Raw genomic sequence first — 18,884 nt, forward strand, 5'->3', positions numbered from 1 at the left:
TGTTAAAGGGTATGTATAGCGATCCCTGGAAGATTTAGCATGTTGTACAAAGTCCCAATTTGACCATTACCATCATCTGAAAGACCCTGCCTGACCTTTTCCACAACATCACCTCAGTCTTTAGGAAGGCCTAGAGACACATAAAAAAACACATCTAGCGTGGAACAGAACATCTGTAAAGATGATAACAACATCGATCAATCCAATGGTGGGGAGCGGGCATACAAGCAGGGAGGGGGGGGGGGGGGGGGGTGTACTTCCTGATGAGTCAGACAATCTTGCTCCCACATGCAAACATGACTCGATAGCCAATGTGATGTCCTCCTGTGTTGTGACGTACGGGTAGGAGGGCCACTCTTGGCCTGGTCTGAGCGGAGCCAGCAGTATTGGACGGGCTGTCCTTTGACCCGCAACTTGCAAAAGGCTCCAGGAAGACCGCACACTCATCTCAGAAGCAACAGTCAGTGGCCGGAGATGCTCTCTGACTGAGGTGCTGAGGGCACTTAGTATAGTAGCAATCAGCTAATAAGAGCCGACACCGGCTCCACAGACCAAATAAATCTCTCTCAGGCATGTAAAGACCATTTCAGAGCAAGAGGATTTGATATTAGAAGCTATAAATAGATTTGTCTGAATGGATGGCGAAACACTCACACATGGGTTTGAGCTGGCCGATCAGTTCCTCCTTGGTCCATTTGGCCCACTCCTTCTTGTCTGTATTGATGGAACACAGGATCGGACCGCATGGTTTCCCGCAATCCTCGATGGCTGGCACATTCAAATAGTGGACGAGCACAATGTCAGGATTCTGCGGGGAGAACAGAGATGAGATTATGCGCGGTGTCAGCTGCACGGGCGAACATGCTCGATGCTCTTAAGGATGCTACAGCAAAGAGTGCAAGTGACACATGGACGTTGCGGCTCAGCTGTGAGTGCTTTCACCAGTTTGAAAGGCGCCAGCTGGTTCATGAGAAGTCAAACTAGAAACAGCACAGAGTTACACACACAAAGTATACAAAAGCAAATCTTCGATAATCTCATTCATACAGAATATGTCTCTGCCTGGGCATGTATTCCGATGTGTCTGTCCACACCTGTCCTCATGCATGAGTGTACAGTATTTGTGTTTGTGTGCTCACGGAGCATATTTATGGCGTTTGATCAAGTCCTCCCACATGGTGAGTTGATACGTTGCCTGAAATTACCACCATTTGCATCTTTGTTGCGAAGTTTCCTCCATAAATTGACTGCCGAGTTTAGAAAATAGATTAACATTAGATTACTTGATTATTGTAATTTCTTATAAAACGCTTCCACTGCAACGACTATTACATCAGCGTAAGACGTAAGAAGGACTACAAGTAGGAACGAATGAAAAAACACGAAATACATCAATAATTAGAAGCATGCAGGCACTTGCAGCTGAACAAGACACAAGAATCGACAAACAGAAAAGAAGCTGATAGAGAAAAATGCAACGACAACATGCGTGTGCGACTGCAGGTTGAAGCTTCATCAGTACTAAGTGGCAAATAAATCAAGGCGCGGCTACAGTAGGTCTGTGCGCCCTCTCGCTGTGTATACCATTAATCAGGGGACCAGACACCCCCGCTCCGTCTCGCTTTCTCCCCTTTCATCAGACAGGGGTATTGCTGAGGGCGAGCAGGCCCAGAAAAACAATTACTTCTGTGAAAAAAGAAGCCCAAACATACAAACAACTGCCGCCCTCTCCGTTGACCTCACGTCAGCGCTTTGCCGAGCGCTAGCTTCCTGCTTTGCTTGTCTCCTGTCATTGATATGGACACAATACAATGGCGGCGGCCCTGTTTGGATGCAGATGGCACAGGGTGGCGAGCCATGCCCCCAGATGGCACCACCAGCTGCGCCAACGACCAAGCCATGTCCTCCATCTTTACTCGGAAATACAGAATGGGTACACAACACACACACATGCGTGTAGTAGTTTGAGGATGTACGGGTGACAATCGTTCACAGCTAAAAGACGGTCGTTTACAATGAGTCGATATTCCCGTTAAGGTCAAAGTCCAGTTTCTGAAACATTCGGGATAACCTGCTTACAAGCGTGAGGGGACAGAGTTACGCCCGCATTCATATTCCGATCCAAACCCACGGACGTCTATATGACTGAACTGTTTAATGCCGCTCGTTGAGACAAGTGTAGCCACTGGCGGCCATCTTACGTTGCCACTCACAAAAGCCGCCTAGCTTGAATACATTGATTTCTCCGCGGCGTTTTCACATTATTTTCTGCCTATATGGCGAAAATGCCACCGTATATATGTAACATACACACGTACCATCAATGTCTAAAACGTGACGCACGGATATTATTGCGCAAATAGACGTCATTTGACTTTTAACTTTTACCTTTCTCCAGTCAATGGAAGACATATTCTTGGCATTCACCACACTGATAAAGTAGTCTGGTTTCCTCCACGTTCTGAAATTGTGGTTCTCTCCTGCCATTTTGGCAAAAATAGTATATTATTCACAGACTGTTTTTACCGTAAAAACTGAAAATAACATGAAATCAGTGTATTCAAGTTGGGCTTGTTTAGCGAGTGGCAACGTAAGATGGCTGCCACACATACAAGTAGTTAAGATCAAGATTCCTTACGAATAGAGGAGGTGCATATCACAAACCAAAGTTCCGTTCAAAGGAGGTACCGCAATACACGTTTATATGACCAGATTTTCGGGTCTTACTCAGGTTTTTAAAAACCCGAATAAGAGCATATTTGGATGTTTCCGCGTGTTTTTGTGACCTTTCCAAAGTCTTATTGACAGCATGTAAACATAGTCAATACCGCACATTCAAACCCCTGTACAGTGTGTACGTGCACTGCTTTAAACATCTTATATAGCAAGGGGGCAGCTGGAAAGCTTTACGTGCAATCTTGTTTTCCTTTTTTCACACTTTTTGCGATGGGCAACACCCTCACAACTCAAGTATGCTTCTCCATTAAAGAAGAGAGAAGAGAGAAGAGAAATCAACACAATGAAAATGTAAAGTGCCACATAAATCTATCAATGAGGCGATTTCATTTAATTTCCTACTGTCTGCTTTCCTTTTTCACCACACAATATCACAACCTCGACAAAAAGGGTACGGAAGGCTGAAGGTAACTTTTTTTTTCGCCCCGGATACTCTTTTCCTGAGAAAACGAGATCTCATTAAGTTATTGATTAATTGCATAATGTGGTCTTTTTTTTTTTTGCGTTTTGCTTCCCAGAGGTTTGCTCTCTAGCTTCACCTCAGCCATGGAAGGAAATGCTTAGATGCCTGTGGGGTTTCGCGTCTTAATGCGTATGTTTGTATGATTCGGATTTAGTCTAAAAATAAACACACGGTAGCATGATGAGATTAAATCCTTTTTTGACACACATGTACTGTATGTGCGAGTGCGAGACGTCTCCAGACAGTGTTTTAGTTCATGTTTATTGCGCCTCCCTAGAACAGATGGATAGATGTTCCGCTAATTGCAAGCAGAGTCTTGGGGAGTCAGTCATGGGGGCGCGAGGCCTGCTGAGTGGGCGGGGGGGGGGGGGGGGGGAGGAGTGCCTTCACATAAATCTAAAACATGAAGGCGCGTATGTGTGTGTGTGTGCGAACATACCCGCCATTCACGGTTTAAGTTGGTGTGCAGCAACAAGCGCACCTTTGCAAGTAGGCACATGCAAGATATCGCCATCGCAACCAGTGAATGAAGGTGATGTTGTAGCCTGGCAACAGGTTTTTTCTGGCACCCACGCAGCCTCCTGCAATCTATCAGTTGCTGCCTGCCTTGTCCTGAGGTCACAAACCTTGTTCTACTCCACTAGACAAGGAAGAAGGGAAAGAAGGAGCAAAGGAAGGAGAAAGTTTAGCTAATGAAGCCGAGGATGTCGACAAAGTTCGACGGAGATGGATAAAATGACCTTCTACGTCTACTGAATCCGAGTGTGCGGCTACAAGAGAAGAAGAGTGAATCTGTTGGCTGAAGCTGGTGAAGTCATGCGTCTGCTGTCTCATTAAGCCTTTGTGACCCCAGGAGCCAATCTGCACTTGGAACACCTCCACGTTAACCACCAACGCTCCAACAATTGCCATAGCTAAATAAGCCAGAGAATCTAGCAAGACACAAGTGCAGTCTGAGACGGGGATGCACTGAAAGTCAAAAGGACAAGACAAGAATGCCCATCTGAAACGTCGACTCTGCAACCCGACTGTATGTGGGCTTTTGCTTTGAGAAGCCGTGCACGCATGTGATAAGAACGCCATTAACATGAAAGGATCTTAATTGAGAGGGGACGCTTCACGGAACCTAGACAAACTAAGGGGGAGGACTGGGGGAATCCTTGTTCCTCTCTGATAAAATATCCCACAAAGAGGACGAATTGGGGCTTCAAAGCCTGTCAAACTGGAGGAAACAGCAGAGCAGACATGTCCTTTTTCACTTTAAGGTGGAATGAGAAAAACCGGCAAAGGAGGAAAGGAGCGAGAGAGTACACAGGAGCTTTGAACTCCCAGGCTACAGGGATATTCTTTTCAATGAAGAAAATATAGGAAAAAAATGGGGGCAGTCAATTGTTTTGTCACAAACATTCAGCATCAAGGCAATAATACAGAGGGGAGGAGCATGTGTTGCCGTGTCTCTTTGTGCATGTATTGTCCCTTTATTATGTTTTGGGCTGCCTACACTGAATTATAAATCGAGTGTGAATGAGTGTCTGGAGGCACATGTCTGTACGTTGCTTGGCATACACACATCAATATGCGTGGAGAACCAGCATAATGAATGGAGAGTGAGTGAGTGCATCTGCTAGTTTGACTGCATATTCATGCATGTGAGAATTTGTGGGTTGTGCCTTTGTGCGGCGGGATGTCAACTCTGTGCGGCTGCTTTATGTTGCCTGCTGAGGTTTAGCTGAATATACTGTACACGCTAAAAACGGCTCAAAAGGGACCAACACAACTTTTTGGGTTATTAATTTTAACCTGAGAAAAAACACCCAAAAATTGGGCTCTTTAAAAAAGTGTTGTTTTATGGTTTATTTATTACAGTTGGGTCAAAATGAATAATCCACAAACCAACCCAATTTTTGTTGTTGGGTTGTTTTGTGGGTTATTTCATTTATTCTTGTACCTTCAGTCTAAAAAGCAGTTGAGTCAAAAAAGGGCAGACACGCATTGTGTCATCCATTTTGACCCAACTTTTTGGGTTAAATGAATAACCCGCAAAACAACCCCCCAAAAAGTGGGTTATTTTGTGGGTTATTAATTTAATCCAAAAAATTGGGTCAAAATGAATAATACAAAATGTGTCTGCCCTTTTTGCCCATAAAACAAAAACATTTGGGGGTGTTGTTTTGTGGTTTATCTCATTTACTTGTGAACCTACATCCTAAAAATAGTTGGGTCAAAAAGGGACAGAGACAATGTTTTGGGTTATCCATGTAACACAAAAAGTTTGGTAAAAATGTTGTTTTGTGGGTTATTCATTACAAGTGGGTCAAAATGTAAAATTCACAAACAACTTAATTTTTGTTGTTGGGTTGTTGTGTGGGGTGTAACCCAATTTTAAAAGTTATTTTAATTTAATTTAATTTGTTTTGTGAGTTATTTCATTTACTTGTGAAACTACACTCTAAAGCCAGTTGGGTAAAAAAAAAAGGGGTCAAAATGGGTCCAACACAACTTTTTGGGTTTGTCCTTTAACCCAAAAAGTTGGGTCAAAATGAAAAACTCACACAAAAAAGTTAATATAAATAAATAAATAAATAAATAAAACAACCACCAAAAATGCTACACTCTAAAAGTGCACGACGCAAGTTGGAGAGTTAAAATAACCATATTTTTCACCCACACATGTTTTAAATATTTCATAATGGACAGGAGGCACTATTGTGGCACAATGGCTGTTACCCCTATTTTGACACTCAAGGTTTCTACCTCAGGTAGCGTCTCGCTATTGTCCCCGGTGGTTCTCGCGATTGTTCACGCAACTTCATGGGCAGCTAATTCAAGATGACAAATAAGAGGAAAGTTCTGTCTAGTGCGACAAAAAGGGCAAAAAAATACTCAGACCAGCGACGCGGGAGGACACAGATAAATATAGGAGCAGTTCATCAGGTGGAGAGACCTAAGAGCTACCCTGGGGATGAAACGGGACCCACAGCTTGCTGACTTTTTGCTAAAGAGGTAAGACTTCGTCACGAAAATGCGATAGGGTCTATTAATGATGAGCAATGCAGAATAAAACCAGCGGTCTCCGCACTCAAGCATTTTGCCTAGTGAATGCCTGAGTGCTGAGACGTTGCATGCTGTAAACCAACTGTAAGTGTCCAGCAAAGCTGATTTGTGTTTAATTGTTAATATTCCGGGGTTGGCGTGTTGACGTTCAATTAACTTGTAGGTATGCTCGTACTCGAGAACTCGCGCACGCCTCTGGCCGCGTGCACATCGCTGGCTTCCATTCTGTTTTTAACCAGAGGGGTCACAAATCTGCAAAAACTCGGCAACTTGCATTATGCTCCTTTAAGCAAAACAACCCAATGTTTTGGGATTGTTTTGTGAAAATTAACCCACAATATTGGGAGTAGATCGGTCAATTTTTTACTCATAATGGGCTATTTTTAACCCTGGAGAACCCAAGAACCCTTTTCTTCTTTGGAAAATTATGAATAATACATTAAATGACTGCTATAAATTCACTGAACACCAAAATATATGTTTTTTCAATTTTAACCCTTTCTTCCCTAATTTAGGATTAGGGCGAAATTTGACCCTTTGGGATTTAGGGGTATCATTTCAAAATATCTGAATAACAAAAACTGTCAGTAAACTATTTAGAATTTAAGAAAATAATCAATCAAATACACAGCTACATTGAACAATATAATTTTTCGTTTTATTTGTTGCATTTCAGCCATCTTGTCACCACCACACTGGCTCATGTAAGTGCAATATTCATCCACTAGATGGCCCCATGCAGGGGTCAGAAGTGGTACTCTGGACTTTTGAAGTTAAATTTGTAAAAACAAAAAAAGTTATTTGGCATTTAAAGTATATATTTAAAGTCTTTGTTATTTGAGTAGCAGAATTTGTAGGGGCCAAATTTGACCCCGTGGGTTCTCCAGGGTTAAATGTTTTTAGAGTGTACAGCCCTAAAACTGCTGGGCCAAAAGTTGGACCAACCCACTAACTTGGGTCAATCGGACTTGTGTCGATCAAATTGGGTTGGTATTAGCCCGAGTGTGTAGGGGAGATGATTAAGGCCTTATGTGGGGGCAGGCGCTCCGGTAGCGGCGTGGTGATGGATGCCACTGGGTGCCACTCATTAGGGAGCCTTCTGGCCTCTGGCACTACAGTTGCTCACTTAAACACTGCGCCCCTCACAGCTTGTCCACAAACATCGCTTGCTCATTCGAAGGTCAACTGCTTCAGCGATTCTGCAGGTTCGCCGCCACAAGGCACGACAAGACTTCCTGCTTTTGCTTTGAACCTTAAATGCTCCCTGCCAACGGGTGCGTTTGGGAGTGTGGGGGTGGCTGGCAAACGCCTTGCCTCGTGCAGCCACACACGCAGCACATGAACACATACACAGACGTAAATAGAACCTCATGCCAAACCCTCCAAACAAGACAGCAAATAGCCTGAAGCTCTTGTCTGGGTAGCAGAGTAATCCATAATGTGAATCTGATTCCCGCCCGCTCTTTCAGCCTAATTAGGGTATCTTGAGTACTGCTTCAGCTCCCTCCGTTTCCCTAGCTACTGTTAAAATGTTGCAGGTAGCGCGCGCCCATCCAGGTTGAACTTGAATTGCTTCCGTCTCGTGTCTCAAAGAGGAATAGCAGAGCAGATGGCACAGTAGGCGATCCTGATTTAGGGGACAGTGAGACTCCACCTCTCAACCTCCTCTACCTTGTGTACTGGCGAGAAGATATAAAAGGCACGCGCTGGAACTTTTGAGGAACAGGAAGAGGCCAGCATGTTTCAGAGGAAGCCAGGGGCTGGGGCCTGTGATGTTTAATTCAGGAGCACATAATCACTTCCATGGAGTTGAGAGCGGGGCTTTAAATAACTCAGCTTAGAGGGGCAGAACTGCTTCACTCTGAGTGGGCCAATGAAACAACTGTGTGTGTCTGAGAGTGCATTTTGCTTTTCTGGGTGTCTGCGAGAGAGTGCCCCCCTATTGGTGTGCGTGGCTCCTCCCCTACTTTGAAACATTTTATTTGTGCGGTTGAGTTTGTTGGTCTGCCAAGCGCCTGCATGCATTAGAATACAAGTGCAAAAGGCCAGCGTTCACAGCCTGAATATGGAGGAGCACGCTTGACGCCAAGCGGGCAGGCGCTAAGTCAGGCGCTAAGCCGGCCAGTGAGGCATTGAAGTCCCTTTAACTGCCACAACTCAACTCACACTTTACAGCCTACTTATTCTTTCGGGGAAGCTCTCCATTAGTTGCGCTGGTCCCAAGTGAAATGCTGCGCTGCTCAGGGGCAGGCTGAGAAAAGACCATCAGGAACCCGCGCGGATGCCATAATGGCCTTGGCTGTGCCCATGGCACTGATCCTAATATTCACTGGATCGCCAGGTGACACTGAGTCACACTGGAACACAAGAAAGGAAAGGGAGTTACTGAGCCCTGTCAAACGCTGCAAGGATTTTAACCATGTGCTTTCTCTTCACAGGCCTCTTCTTTTCTTCTTTCCTTTTGTTTTGGTCTCACAATAACCTCCCTCTCCCCTCCCGGGTTTTTTTTCTCGTCGTTTCCCCATCGCCCGTTCGCTCATTTCCATCTCTTCCTCTCAGGAAATGGCACGATTTGAAAAACACAGCTAATGCCATGCATGCCTTTCTACTCCATCACTTCTGCTCTCAGTCATGTTCATATCAGCGACAGGTCTGATTTGTTTGTGCGGAGCGTCTTTCTCCTCGTGCCAGTCGCTATCTATGCGCCTCCGCCTGTGTCTGTGGGCGAGTAAGGACTTCATAGGAGCCGCCAGAGGGGAGAGAGAGAGAGAGATGTGCCGGTGCATTTCTAAACAAGGAGTCACCGTGAGGACTGGTATGTGTGCAACTCGACCATTATCTGGCTCTGCTATGGCCCACTGAACAACAATGGATGCCGCAGATTGTGAGCGTCAACAAAACCTGAGTAGAAAAGACGCCCATTCAAGCATAAATGCACATACATGAAGATGTGTTCGCACTTTCAAACACTATATGACAACAGCATTGGCCTCAGGACTGTTGAGACGATATGCTCGGTCAGACACAGTGAGCTCGTTATTATTACTGGTTTGAAAACAGTTTTGCAAAACGTCTTACATGAACACACAAACGCCATACAAATGTGTGTCCAATGTCAGCTCATGTGTAAAAAACAAAACAAAAACGATGAAATGGTTTCCTAGCAACATGTGGTATGTGTTAGGGCCACATGAAAAAAAATCACAAAAAAAGAGAGAGTTTTGCGATAAACAATGCATATTAGAGAAGGATGGAGGGCTTTATGGGGTGAAGTAACGAGTATCCAGAGATAAGACGTCATGAATAGCTTATGGGCAGATAATGAAGAGAGCGAGTGAGCTTGAGAGAGCGAGAGAAAGAGAAAAGGCACCATCAGAAATCTGATGAAGCGATTGACAAATGCCGCATTTCCTCCATCTCTCTTTGGGGGCAGTATTGACTGTCAGTTGATTCAGCGAACAGGTCCGCTGACAATTAAGGTCGTGGGTACAGCTTGTCAAATCACAGCTTGGAGAGAGATCATCATGGGAATAAATCAGAAGCGTAGACACGGTTATTACAAATATGAAGCAGTGCTGCAGGCCAGATGGTTGTGCAAGAGCCAAAGCATAGGTTTTGATATAAAATGCAATGCTGTGTTTCTACTAGCTTCAAAAAAAAAAAAAAAAAAAAAGGCGCAGAATCAGGTGAACGGGGGGTTGTAAAATTGCTGCACTGTACAAAGAGGACAAGCAAAATCTCAAGGGCTCTTGAGTTTTTTTTTTTTTTTTTACATCATTGCTAAAAAGTCCCCTATAAAATGATTCAAGAAGAAGATGGTGTTACATGTTCTTTATTTAACCATGAGCAAGTCTGCGAAATGCAAGCAGCGTGTAATAGTATGCATGCATGTTTGCTTAAGATACTTGCGTGTGTCAGTGCATGTTTTGCTACATTGCTCTGCAAAAATTGTGATAGGTGGCAAAAAAAGGAAAAAGAAGCAGACTATCTCCATCCAGCAGCTGCCACAAAGAGGAGTCCCAAAACAAGCGTGGGACTGTGACAGAGACGGAGCGACCGCAGCCTCCTGGTAGTGTAATAGGAAATTAATTGAGACCATCAATATGGTATTAATCATTAAAGCCCAGGTGCTGAGGTGGCACTTTGCTGGCTGTTCTTCTACTGGCAGTGCGCGCGCACACACACACACACACACACACGCACGCACGCACAGGTTTGTTTTACTATCTTTGTGGGGCCATCTTAGTGTCATAATGCATTTCCTAGCCCCTTCCTCTAACCCCAACCATCAAAAATGATTGCCTACCCCTATTCCTTACCCTAACCTCAACCATAACCCAATTCGAACCTAAACTCTAAAACCAAGTCTTGCCCCTTAAAAAGAGGTCTAAACTTGTGGGGCCCAGCAAAATGGCCCTACATAGACAGGTGGGCCCCACAACTCTGTGAAATCCCAGAATGTTGGCCCCACTATGTAACGAAAACAAAACCACACACACACACACACACACACACACACACACACACACACACACACACACACACACACACACACACACACACACACGCACACACACGCACGCACACACACAGGTTTGTTTTACTATCTTTGTGGGGCCATCTTATTGTCATAATGCATTTCCTAGCTCCTTTCTAACCCCAACCATCAAAAAGGATTGCCTTCCCCTATTCCTTACCCTAACCTCAACCATAACCCAATTCAAACCTAAACTCTAAAACCAAGTCTTGCTCCTTAAAAAGAGGTCTAAACATGTGGGGCCCAGCAAAATGGCCCTACATAGACAGGTGGGCCCCACAACTCTGTGAAATCCCAGAATGTTGGCCCCACTATGTAACAAAAACAAGACCACACACACACACACACACTCACACACACACACACACACACACACACACACACGCGCACGCACACAGGTTTGTTTTACTATCTTTGTGGGGCCATCTTATTGTCATAATGCATTTCCTAGCCCCTTCCTCTAACCCCAACCATCAAAAATGATTGCCTACCCCTATTCCTTACCCTAACCTCAACCATAACCCAATTCAAACCTAAACTCTAAAACCAAGTCTTGCCCCTTAAAAAGAGGTCTAAACATGTGGGGCCCAGCAAAATGGCCCTATATGGACAGGTGGGCCCCACAACTCTGTGAAATCCCGGAATGTTGGCCCCACTATGTAACGAAAACAAGACCACACCCACACCCACACACACGCGCTCACACACACCCACACCCACGCAGCTAAAGTTGTACGTGCTGTGTTGCAAAAGTGAAGAATGAAGAATCAGAAAATGAGATAAGCTGTGTTTTTGGGGCAACAGTGGGACACGTTATTTTTGACTCCCTCAAAAGCGACAAAACTATTTTGCGAGACGGTCAAATCAGAATGTGTCAGGTAAATTTGTGGAAATATTAATCAAGTCCTCTGGAAGCCATGTTTCTCATAACACCTAATCCGTTGTGAGGCAGAGCACCACAAGGCCTGGAGTGCCGTTTTAATCAGCCGGAGGAGACGCAAAGTGCGGCAACTACATTAAGCCGTTAAGCGCACCACGTCTCAAAATTGTTGAAGGTGTCTCGCTGAGATGAACGCGTCTCCTCATGAATAATGCATCACGCAAAGACAAAACCAGATTCACAATGGGGGCTGCGTGTATGTGTGTGTATAAAAATGTGTGAGAGGGGAACAGCTGTGGGTTTGCGGTGACTCCGTTTGACCGTGCGATGCACCCAAAACCCGCCAGCGCCGAGTCCAAATACACACCGACACTACGGCACGCCCTCGCCACCTGCTGTCTATCAGGTCGGGCCAACGGGCAGTTTACGATTAAGTCGCTGCAGATAGGACGGAGATTGCTTTGGATGGAAAGGCAAACAAGATTGACAAAGCTTGGAGTCAGCTGAAAAGAAGGCCCAAGGACTGTGTGTGTATGTGAGGAGGCGTTTGAGAGGACGGAATGCATGAACACAAGCGTAGCGTAATTACCAATTCCTCAACACACTCTGCATACTAGTAAGACATTACAGATATCATAAACAGCTGATTAATATTGTGTGTGAAAATACAAGCAGCATCAATTATTTTGTGTTTTGTTTGTGTGTGTGGGGGTGCCGGGATGACAATCTGCCTCAGCCAGCTGCGTCGAGAAAAAATGGAAGGAGGTTTGGGTTAGCAGCGAGACAGCAAGGCGTAATGAAATAATGATAACAGTACGAATATACAGACAACAGCATGAATATTCCAATCAGCAGTAAGGAAAGTCAAAAGAAAATGTGCTTGTTTTATTAGTTTTTCTCGACAACGGCACATCTTTCAAGCCGGTCTGGCGTGTGACAGAGTTTGGTGACGTTTGGATGACTCATTCAGACCTTTTGTTGTTCGCTCCTCTCAACAACTGTGCACATGATTGACGGGCCAGCATGGGCTGTTTTTGTTGTTACATCTAAACAAAATGTTCACATGGACGGGATTTTTGGAGGAAAGCAATGAAATGTTTGTAACTGATTAGAAGTTAGGGTAAAATGTTGCAAATTCGGCGCGGCTTATCAATATGATGGACCTTCTGTTATTGGAAAACTAACTGGAAAAAAAAATCTAATGTACAGCAACTTTTGGTTGTAACATCCTTCCAATTTGATGTCAGAAGTCCTCAATTACTAAGGATAAATTCTCATCAGCGCCATTCCGAAGTCAATTTTTGTATGATTTCACATACTGTAACATAGTAATGTGTGTGTGTGCATTTTTGTGTGTATGTATATCAGGTCTACAGTATGGACAGAAAAAAAGCCTTTGATGGCAGCACGTGCCAGATTGCAGTTGAAGAAGTTAAAGACACCAAAGAGAAGCTCAGCCCGTGGGATTGTCCTCGCCCTCCCCCTCTTGGCCTGCCTTCCCCTCCCATGTCTGATCAATAAAGGGTCCTAATCACCGAGGGCAGAACGGTCGTCCTCTTTCCTCTCATCTCTACTTCCTGCATTATTTCTTCCGGTTTTACGCGCTATATGCCGCCCCTGCTAACTTGCTTACATCGCAACAGTGTATCAATGCCTTTGTCTAGAATGTGCAACTATATATATATATATATAATTTTTTTTTTCCAAGCCCTTAAAATTATTCAAAAAAACGCTGATAAACATTTAAAATGTGTTTTCTACAAAAAAAAATCAGGGGGGTTAAGTAGGGAGAGAAATCCTGGAAAAAATTAGGGACGCCCCAAAATATTAAAAAAAATCTTCAAAAAAAATCTGCGAATATGTGAATCCACGGGTGCTGAACTGCGAAAATGCAGGAGGCACCGTTTTAAGTCATAATATCACTATTCACTTCTGGCAGAAAGATTATTTGCGCTTAGATGGCGCCATATTCAACAAGGAGAGTTGGCCTAATCATTTTTTTTTTTGCAGATTTGGAATGATATGCATGACAAATATAGCATCTCAAATTCTGATTGGATGTTTGCGAAAAAATGCACGTGAGTTCTTGCACTTAATGTTGGTTTGTTGTTCGGCAGTGTTTCTTGAATGGTAATTTTAATGCAAGAGAGCCCTTGCACTGAAAAAAAATTCAGTTTGTGGTTATTTTGTTAAGGGCTTCAAAACTTGATTATACATGACAAATGTATCATCTAAAACGAAATACACTGCTCGGAAAAATTTAAGGAACAAAGTGTTCCCTTAATGGTTTTGATTTCTTTGAGCAGTAAATATCTACATAGCATATATACAATACTGCTGAAAACAATTAAGGGAATACTTTGTTCCTAAAATTTTTGGAGCAGTATATAATTACTTTGTAAGAGCACATACAGTCTTTTGTCGATTTTAAAATATCATTTTTGTTATACATCTGGTAGGAGGTGTGACGTCCTACACCCCCACCCCCCCCCCCAAAAAAAATCCCTGGTTTAGCAGTTGCATAAATGGTAAAAGACAACAGTCGTTTTCCGGTAACGGAAATCTACTGCCACCCTACTGAGGACAATAAGTTCAGAAAATGGATGGATGAATGATAAGTGACCTCATTCTAAATAAAACCAAGTTTGCATTATGATATACACGGGTTTCTTATAAAATAATCCGCACATAAAGTTGTTTAGATGTAGATTAGATGAGACACAAATTGAACACCATTTCCATTTGTCTTTAAACATCATATCTGGCCTACAGGTTCATGTTCTCTTATGTGTTTATCTTGGCTTAAAGCGTATCAAAGTTACCACAATTAAAACATGGCAGAAGGTAAAACTCTCATTTTACCCATATTTACTTCATTAACCAATTTAAGTCGAAAAGGTTCAAAATGTCAAAAATAATTCTTTTTCTGACTGTTTTACTTTACCACAATATTGCTGTTTGTGTAAACACTGCAAGTGAAAAAATGAGTGCATGTGTCTGCGTGCAGCAAGATAACAGAACATCCTCCAAAACCAACATAAACCCTGGCGAATTAGGAACAGCTTGCATAAACTTGAATAATGACACTTCCCCTCATTTCAGGGGCTTCATCCCAGTTATCTAATTGCCTGTCCTTTATTTCTTTAATAAACTAATGAATGTGGCTTTGTTGGAATCATACAGACAGCATTAACTTTAAATCCCAAACTGCATCAGAAGAGCAGAATAATTTGTGGAAGAAATAATTACAGGGCAGAGGAGCAGGCATCAATCGCGGAACACCGACAGTGCCCTCGCTGGAAACTACCTCACCCATAAGCCCAGGCTCCATTAGGTATTGTCTGGGGCCTACAGGCTAATTTGTTTGCATCAATAATACATTCAAAGGATTTATCTAACTTGCAAATGAGCGTGCATTTACTGGTCCAAGAGGCAGGCAAGACGAGCAGGCAGTGAGAGAGGTGGTGCGAAAGCCACGGAACAGCTGGATGGCGCTATGTGGGACACAAGTTAACCATTTGCTCCACACCAGAAGGCTACTTTGCATATAGGGAGACCAGGACATTTCAAATTTGGGATATGTTTGGACAAGGTGCTAGCGTAGCGACCAAATGTTGAAAAGACATACATGAATTCAGAAAAAATGAATTTGAGAGCACTTCACAGCCATAACATACTATCGGATGCTCTGAATATTTTCTCATCCAGATGCCATATGACAAAATGACTAAGGAGAGTGAACATGAGTCTCTCTCAGACAAGGTGGGCTGTCCTCAGAGGACTCCGGTACACTTTGATCTCTGTCCTAGGCCGAAAAGGGAGTGGAAAGAAAAGGAGAAGAAGGTTGCAGGAAAATTGAAGGATATCAAGTGTGAGTTGGAGAGAGAGAGAGAAAGAGAGACGGGCGAGGGAAAGAGGAAGCCTGGCCATGAACATATGCTAGCGCTCCGTGCCAAGCCCCATTGGCTCGGGTGAGCCACACATACGCTACACCGCTGCCGCGCTTTCCACTCCAAGCCTCTCCAACATCAACACCATGGCACTACTTAGTCGAACAAATCTAGAGGGATCAATCTGGAATGAGACGAGGTCTTCCCTGGATCAGCGCTGCCAGCGTCGGCCTGATTGGAGTCAGGCATTCATTGACAAGTGCTGTTTTGGAACTCTTAGTATCATGACCCAACTGATGTGGGCTGTCAGACTCTAATAAACTGAAAAGCATTTTCTCTTTGAGGACGCTTTGAGCACCGCTGACGTGAAATGCTGCTAAGGGGGATCCGAACAAGGGGTGCCAGCGACGGAAATTGCCGTCAACTATATATATATATTTTTTTAAGGACTGGGTGGAGAAACTTGTCGATAAGCTCTGGTTTGATTATTAAGCTAGGAAACAAAAAAAAACAAAACAAACTATGGCCAGCAGATGTCAGCATTGAGTCTCTTGAATGAGATCACTTTACTGTGTATCAAAGTAATGCGGAGGTGCGTGCACATGGCAGAATTCTGTAAATTAGACTGTTACGAGTTTGTGATTGCTCAAAGTGTTTGTCTCATTAAATCTACTACAGTGTCACAAACGAAAAAAATGATGACAGAGATGATATAAATCTAAAAGTAAAAGCGTCAATGTAATGTACATGCATACCTGTATGCGTTCGCGACTGCTGCTCCCAAGCTGTGGAATCAATTACCGCTAAGTGTCAGACAGGCCTCTCAGAAAAAAAGAGAGAGAGAAAAAAAAAAGACAGGCCTCTTCGCTCCTGGTCTTTAAATCACGTCTAAAAGCACACTACTTTTCTCTGGCCTTCTACATATTGTAACTTGTCTGGTATGATATTTACAAGCAGCAAACTTGCATGAATCTGTAAATAGTATTTCATTTTATGTGTTATGTGGCTTTGTGCAGCACTTTGGTTCCACTGTGAATTTTCTAAATGTGCTGTACAAATAAAGTTGATTGATTGACACACACACACGATCAAATACTACTATTACTACTACTACTACTACTACTTAATAGTGTGGTAATAGTTTGGAAAGTTTGTCAAATATAAAATTGTTACACTGGTGAATATTTTCAAATTATTTATTTATATCCATTATTATGCCATCTAAATCCCATTTTCATTGTTGTGGGTATGTAGGAAAAGGACTGTTCAGATGTTTGAGGTGCAATACACGGATGAAACAAACTTTTTTTTTGTGTGATAAAAGAAGAGAGTCTAATCTTTCATTTGGTAGCTATTATGTTTACATAGTCATTAAACACAATATTCAGTGAGCCTTAAAAGATCTGTCAGAATGCTGTAAATGACTAATAAAAAGGTTTTCTTTTTTTGAAAATGGCTGGCATTGAAAGAGTCAAACAACAGATCACCGCAGTGGCTGCCGAATGTTCATTCTTTACTAAAACGGGGCATTTAAACTGACACTAACACTGAAAGTCTGGAGGGTTTAATTCAGTTTCCATGCTGGAACATTTTATTAGTGTCATACTTGAATTCACAAAAAGGCATTGCATACTAATGTCTTCATACAAGACTTAATATGATTATTTAGCAATATAATATATGTATGAAATATTTTGTGTAATAAGACAGGAAACGCTTGAATTGCTGCAAGGCAACTGAGATGTTTCTGCATTTAATATTACTGTAGCGTTAAAGGATAAGGAGGACAGAGTTGGGGGTTGGATGAAGGGGTTAAATTATAGAATGGAATGGGGGAAGATTTGGGGAGGGAGGGACTAGATGGCTATAGAACATGTCCGACATGACGGCCGACTGAGAATAAGACCAAGAAATGTTGAAAAAGCTAACAAACAATAAGAGTGTCAACAAGACTTGCTTTCTATTCTTCACTAAAACACGATTACAAGCATTAAACCACACAATCCCACAAACAACAGAATTGGCCGAGAGACACAAAACATGTTTGGTTTTATTATATGCAGTAATTTAACAAGATGAAGTAGAGTGGTTGGACTCCACTGCATCATCCCAAGAGGCGTTTTATTTAGCTGTGAGTGGTAAAATACAGGAAAGAGCTCTCAGTATGATGCCGTGCGGTTCGACACCACCGTAAACGACAAACACAATAATAACTGGAGTGTTCAAATGAATACCGCAGCTCTCGTGTTGGATTTGGTGGTATGGCCGGTGAGTGTATATGATGACAAATACAAACAAAAATCAATTCCTATCTGCCGTGACTTTCTGTGCGAACGACTGGGGGTCAGTATCGTCACATTTACGCTACATGCTCCGCTACTTGCTGTCCTCCCTGTAAATGTCTGCTGGTGCATACCTACGCAGGGATGGCAAGGGCACCGAGGAGAGAAAATCAATACTATATATCACCGCTAAGCAAAAAACCCAACTGAAATCAGCTGGAGTTTGCAGGTTGTTCCATATACTGTACTGGACGGCTTCATTTGATGGTGAATTACAAATGTTTCACACCCAAACAAAAACATATAGAAAAATCACACGTCATGTCGGCTGGGAACAGCAAGCGCAATGAGGGGGGAAAAAAATGATGTTGTACAGTATATACTGGGTGGTAATTTGAAGATTCGTGGCAAATAAAAAATGGAGTCACAATTTGTGGACTCAGACTACGGATGGTGTGACGTCACCGGAACCTGCATTCTGATTACATGGTACAGTCACTGTTTAAAGTGAATCCATTTACTTTCTAAGACCGTTAGAGATTTAAATCATGTGGGAACTCCAGCTGACACATTAAAGAGAAGAGGTATGGATTCCTTACACATGAAATCAAACCTGATGTTCTTTTGGCAATGCTCTGAATCGGTTCATGGCACCCTAACAAATCTTCTCTGATGATTTGACGTAAAGCAAACACGTGCGTGTTGATCCTGGGGTTTTTTTTCTTCCCAGGTGTTCAACCGGCAACAGCGCAACAGGTTTCCAAGCTGCGCCAAAAGTTTTGAAATGCTACGCGATCATTTAGAAAAAGGAAGCAAAAGACATACATTTCAGGCAAGCGGCTGCCGGCATAGATATCTACGCATAGATTGTTCACTGTGAGTGAGGAGCCCCTCGATAGTGTCTGTGTTAAAGCCCCAATGATAAAATGACACGTCACTTGTGTCATAGCTACAAGTCTGATATTTGTAACAAACTAAACTGCGTCTAAATCATTAAATATTTCAGTTATCATATGAGTTATGATGAGCCAAACATATGGCT

At 43.0% G+C, this 18,884-nt stretch overlaps 1 protein-coding gene across 10 annotated transcripts in view; it reads right to left on the minus strand.

Moving 5' to 3' along the window:
• camta1a (calmodulin binding transcription activator 1a) overlaps window positions 1-18,884 on the minus strand; it is a 347,902-nt gene that overhangs the window by 35,470 nt on the left and 293,548 nt on the right. For all 10 annotated transcript variants that reach the window (XM_077575728.1, XM_077575685.1, XM_077575652.1 and 7 more), the window contains one exon: window positions 655-808. In XM_077575728.1, coding sequence (XP_077431854.1) covers window positions 655-808 — 154 coding nt within the window. The remainder of the gene's footprint in view (window positions 1-654; window positions 809-18,884) is intronic.

The sequence above is a fragment of the Vanacampus margaritifer genome, chromosome 1 (assembly GCF_051991255.1).
Source record: "Vanacampus margaritifer isolate UIUO_Vmar chromosome 1, RoL_Vmar_1.0, whole genome shotgun sequence".
Taxonomy (NCBI): domain Eukaryota; kingdom Metazoa; phylum Chordata; class Actinopteri; order Syngnathiformes; family Syngnathidae; genus Vanacampus; species Vanacampus margaritifer.